Source organism: Acomys russatus, chromosome 5, assembly GCF_903995435.1.
Source record: "Acomys russatus chromosome 5, mAcoRus1.1, whole genome shotgun sequence".
NCBI classification, from domain to species: domain Eukaryota; kingdom Metazoa; phylum Chordata; class Mammalia; order Rodentia; family Muridae; genus Acomys; species Acomys russatus.
The window spans coordinates 8,311,708-8,316,818 of record NC_067141.1 but is presented as its reverse complement, the minus strand read 5'-3'; the positions used below and the strand labels follow the sequence as shown (position 1 = coordinate 8,316,818).

General features: G+C 52.6%; 1 protein-coding gene across 2 annotated transcripts; it reads right to left on the bottom strand.

The window, feature by feature from the left end:
* Nucleotides 1-358: 358 nt before the first annotated feature.
* Nucleotides 359-4,658, bottom strand: Ctf1 (cardiotrophin 1). Of its 2 annotated transcripts, none has more exons than XM_051145334.1 (3): nt 4,582-4,658; nt 2,959-3,077; nt 359-988 (listed from the first exon to the last, which is right to left on the bottom strand). In XM_051145334.1, exons 1-3 carry the CDS (start codon nt 4,604-4,606, stop codon nt 515-517), a joined length of 618 nt encoding a protein of 205 aa, XP_051001291.1. In that variant the 5' UTR covers nt 4,607-4,658; the 3' UTR covers nt 359-514. The 2 variants fall into 2 exon arrangements, with proteins under 2 accessions (XP_051001291.1, XP_051001292.1); XM_051145335.1 differs by having other exon boundaries at nt 2,959-3,074; nt 4,582-4,637.
* Between the last annotated feature and the right edge of the window lie 453 nt (nt 4,659-5,111).

Sequence of the window (5,111 nt, the reverse complement as noted above, 5' to 3'; positions counted from 1 at the left end):
CAGGCACTTTTCTGATCAGAGAAGGATAAAGGCACTGAAGGGAAAGAAACTGTCACCTCCATGAGCTGAAACTAAGAGTTACACATACCCATATGGACCATCACGAGACAGATGGGAAAATTGAGAGTCAGAGGCAAGTGGATCTCTATGAGTTCGAGGCCAGCCTGGTTTACATAACGATTTCGAGACCATTCAGGGCTATTGTAGTGTGACTCTGTCTCAAAAAACAAAACAAACAAACAAACAAAAAAAGTAAGCAAAGAAAGAAAGCCAAGAGAAAAGGAAAGAGAAACAGAAACCTTTCGGAGACAAAAAAGTTCAAGACTGGAGGAAAAGGGAAAAAAAAAAAAACAACTGGTGGGCACGGAAGCTCCCTGAGGTGACACGATCCAAAGAGAAAGAGACAATACAGTGCAGGAAGATAGAGGCAACTCAAGAACACACTGATACAGACAGACAGAGTTAGAAGCCAAAGAGCGGGACCAGGCAAGTTTGAAAAAACAAGTACTGACTTTCAGGCGACGCCCCCAGGCACCAGCTGGCCCAGGTCACCCTCCGTGCGGCTCACCCACTCGCCATAGAGACCGCACACGTGGAGCCCGAGCACTTTGGCAGAGAAGACGCCCGCAGCGCTATTGGCCGTAGAAAGGGCGGCAGAGGTGGCTGCGGGTTCTGGCCCGGGCCCGCGGGCTGCAGCGCCCAGAGCGGCCAGCACCGTCTCCACCGCGACGCTCAGGGCCCGAGCCTGGCGGGCCGCATCCTCCAGGCTCCGCAGCAGGCGAGGGGCGCGCGGGTTCAGCTCCGCCTGGCGGCGGCGCACAGCATCCAACAGCGCGGGCAGCGCGCTCAAGGCGGCCGCATCCAGCCGCAGCCGCTCGGACACCGGGAGCCCCGCGTGGCTCGGGGCTGGGCCGCTCAGGCCGCCCAGCGGCGGCAGCTGCGGTGGTGAGAAGCCTGGCAGCCCAAAGGGGTCTCCCTGTTGCTGCACCTGTGGAGACATGGCCACGGGTCAGCCGGGCTCCTGAGACCCTGATGAGGACTCTCCACTCTTAACAGCCCTCCTCCCTACTCCTGGGGTTTTAGTTTCCTCATCTTGCAATTGATAGATCCTGTTGTGTTTGAGATAAAACCAACCAACAAAGAAAACCAAGAAGACGAGGGCTTTGCACACCACTGTCTTTGTTTCTCTAAAAGCTAGTAAGAGTACCAGTTTCATAATGTAGTCAGAAGTGACGTGTACAGGGTGCGGACAAGTGCTACTCCCCGGCTCGAGCTCAATAAATATTAGCTATCTTTAATTTTTTTTTTTTTTTTTTTTTCTGAGACAGAAGTTTCTCCGTGTAGCCCTGGCTGTCCTGGACTCACTCTGTAGATCAGGTTAGCCTTGAACTCCCAGAGATGCGCCTGTCTCTGCCTCCCTGAGTGCTGGGATTACAGGCGCGCCCTGTGCGCCACCACCACCGCCACTGTGCCGGGCTCCTGTTTGTCTTTCTACCAGATGTCTGTTGAGGGTTGGTCGGGTGCGCTGTGTATTCAGATAATGATTTCTGGAAGAGGGCCATGTTATGACTTATTGAATGTTGTGTAAACATTGCTCCCTGGTTATCTCTGATTGGTTAATAAAGAAGCTGAGCAGCCTATAGCTGAGCGAGAGAGGACGGGGAGGCTGGACTTCCTTTCCCAGTCTCGGCGGGGGAGGGGGTGTCTCAGGTAGGGACCACGAGGTAGAGAGAAGAAGGAAGAAGAGAGGAAGTTGGAAGTAAGAAGAGGGGAAGAAAGGACGTAAGGACATAGCCTTGAGGACTGACCTGAGGGAGCAGAAGAACCACAAACGGGACCAATATGGCAAGTAATTCCGGACATGGCTGGGAAGTAGCCAGACCGCACAGAGGGAGGATTCAAACAGAACATCCGCCCAGCCCTAGTTAGTGCTTTAAGGCTTGTGGAATAAATCTATGTGTCAATTATTTGGGAGCAAGAGCGAGTGATTAGAAAAAGGCCCCAAGCCGGGCAGTGGTGGCGCATGTCTTTAAGCCCAGCACTTGGGAGGCAGAGGCAGGCGGATTTCTGAGGGAGATCCAGGACGGCCAGAGCTACACAGAGAAGCCCTGTCTTGAGGAAAAAAGAAAGAAAAAGAAAGAAAGTAGGGGCTTCGTAAAAAAGAAAAAGAAAATCGTGGGCCACTAAGATGGCTGCCCGCCTGACAACCTGAGTTTGATCCAGGGGACCCACATGGTAGAAAAGAGAGCCAAGTCCCTTAAGCTGTCTTCTGACTCTCATGGACATAGCATGGCTCCTGTGCGCCCTCACATATGCACACAAAATAAAGGAACATAACTTTAAAAAAAAGAGAATGACATTTAAGCTGAATACAAACAAAGGGTAGCCGTAGGTTACCCACCTTTTGGTTTGTCTACAAAGCTGGCTGAGTCACCCACCGCCCCTGCTGTCACTGTTACATTTCACCCCAAGGTCACAGTTTAGCAACCTAATACCATGGTAATCTGGAGGCCAGGCCATGACTGTTGGCAAGTCCCTTTTCTCTGTTAAAGCTCCCTCCTGGGGAGACTTTTTGCCCCTGATTGAAACCCCTACTTGGCTACTGTACATGTGGAAGTGTTCACTGGTCACAGTGGTCAGCTGTTTCATTTTACAGCTCAAAAAGCTGAGGCATCAAGATCCTACCGAGTCCAAGTCTACGTTTCCTGATTCCCAGAGTCCTCTGGTTTCCTCAGACTGGCTCCCGTTTCCTGGACCAAGGATGGGGCCGCCAAGTTGAGGTACAGAATCATTTGGCTGCTGATGGGTCCTCCATTTTACTGTGTGGTCAGAGGAAAGTTAGCCTTCCCCTCAGGAACTTTGATTTTCCACTGCGGGCATGAGGTGGAAGGACTGGGTACTTGAAGCCGCTTGTGATCTAGGACTCCCGTTCCACACCCAGCCCTGTCCCCTACTCACATATTCCTCCAACAGCTGCTCTGCATACTTGGTCAGGAGGCGTGCAAGGTTGTGTGTCTGGCGGATCTTGGCCTCCAAATGGGGAAGGAATGAGATTGAGGAGTCAGTCTGGGGGTCTTCTGAGGGGAAAGAGAGGGGAGTGAGGACTTATGAGGGAAACCCAAACCCCATTCCTTAACCATCTTTGCTGAGAGCTGGCACTTCCTGAGCCTGGAGGGTCTGCTCTGGATGCCAGCAGTCAAGCAAGGAGGAATCTGCCCCGTCCCGACGGAGGGAAACCAGCACCTCTGTCGAGCAGTTTTTCCTTCTTTCTTTCTTTGGTTTTTTGAGACAGGGTTTCTTTGTGTAGCCTTGTCTGTCCTGGACTTGATTTGTAGACCAGACTGGCCTGGAACTCACAGAGATCCGTCTGCCTCAGTCTCCCAATTACAGATGTGCACCACCACTGCGCCTGGTGCCAAGCAGATTTTCTAAGTTGGTGTCTCTCCTGTCCCCAAATCACTATTGAAATCCTATTAAGGCCAAGTCCATATACTACTTTCTTTCTTAGTGCTGCCTCCAGATTCCCCCTACCCTCAAATCAGCCTCCTCCAGCCACTCTAGGCAGTTGGTTCATACTTCCAAGGTAGTTGTTTTAAATCTGTATGGATCCACCTTATCTCGAGAGTCCTTAGAAGGCAGCCTATGTTCACCCTATGCCACTGATGCTATCCGAAACTATTTAAGGACAAAGTTCACATATCTTTGGATTTCTCTTGGTTGAATTTAGTCAGCATCGTTGAAGCACGGGGCTTCACGTTGGACTGTGCCTTTCCGACCTATTTTACAGACAGAGAAAAGGAAGACCTATTTTTTTTTTTTTTGGTTTTTCGAGACAGGGTCTCTCTGTGTAGCCTTGGCTATCCTGGACTCACTTTGTAGACCAGGCTGGCCTCGAACTCACAGCGATCCGCCTGCCTCTGCCTCCCGAGTGCTGGGATTAAAGGCGTGCGCGTGCGCGCCCGGCTACCTATTTCTTTCCTGATGCTCCTACCTGAGAGTCTAGGCTTGGCATCAGTAGTGGTTCAACATCAGGTTGGCCTTCCCTGGTTAGAGGGTGGTGCCACAGGAAGACGACTACATTTTCCAACATGCACACTTGCAGGCACCCCAATGCATGCTGGGGAATGTAGTCCCGACCCGGCAGTCCCCTCCGTTTGAGTTTCCCACCGCCAGCGGAGATCTCAGAAGCCTGTAGTTTAGTCTCTTCTCTCTTGTAGCTTCTTAGAAGATCACAGACTTCCTTAACTCCAGCTTTTATTCTTTACCTAATACTCTGCGAGGCACTGTTATCCTGCCCCAGCCCGACCCCAGCCCCTTTTCAGGGTGTACTCACCAATATATTTGGTGCTCTGACCCCTGAACCCCAAGGCTTTGAAGCCTCCGCTTCAGGCCTCTAAATCCTTGTGCCTGCCCTTTCTTCCAACTCACCCGCTGGTTACCTGACACCGGCGGCTCCTCTCCCCCACCCTCCCAGACTTGGGGGTGGGGTGGTGTTGACAGACTTCCAAACCCCAGCTTTCAACCCCATTGACTCCTATTCCCACCAGGGACCCAGGATCCAGTCACTCAGCCCTTACCTACCCAGACTCCCCTCCCTCTGGCTCATGCTGGCCTCAAGCTGATCCCGGTTCCCTGAACACACCCTTACCGGAGCGGGAGGGGGGGGGGGGGAAAAGGGGGAAAGGGCTAGGGGCGTGGCTCGAGCTCGGCCAATCATAGCTCAGACCCCAAATATTTCCTTCCCACCACTACGTTCAGGCCAGATTCCTTGGCCCAGAGCTAAGTAACTGGCTTGTGAGGAGGCTTCGACTGGGAAGGGGCCAGAGTGGGAAGGCAGGTGTTGGAACATGAATAGGAACCTGGGCCTTTAAGGCAGCTCTGTGTCCTGTCGGGAGGAGACTCTGGCTGGGACCTGAAGTGGGTAGAGCTTGACAACAGGGCTGCTTTGGGGGCAAAGCTGGGAAACTGACGTGGGAAGCTGCAGAACTGGCAGGGGAATGCAAACAGGGTCTCCCTCTGGGCCAAGATGCACAGAGAGGCCAGGGAAGGCCTGCGCAGATTAGGGTGTACCTACGGCACATGCTCTTCTGGTCTACTTACCTTAGATGCTT

Coding starts and splice junctions, on each gene's coding strand:
- Ctf1 (XM_051145334.1), bottom strand. CDS start 4,606: ATGAGCCAGAGGGAGGGGAGTCTGG. Junction 3,078..4,581: donor CCAGAGGGAGGGGAGTCTGG/GTAGGTAAGGGC, acceptor CTTTCCCCTCAG/AAGACCCCCAGACTGACTCC. Junction 989..2,958: donor AGCAGCTGTTGGAGGAATAT/GTGAGTAGGGGA, acceptor ATGTCTCCACAG/GTGCAGCAACAGGGAGACCC.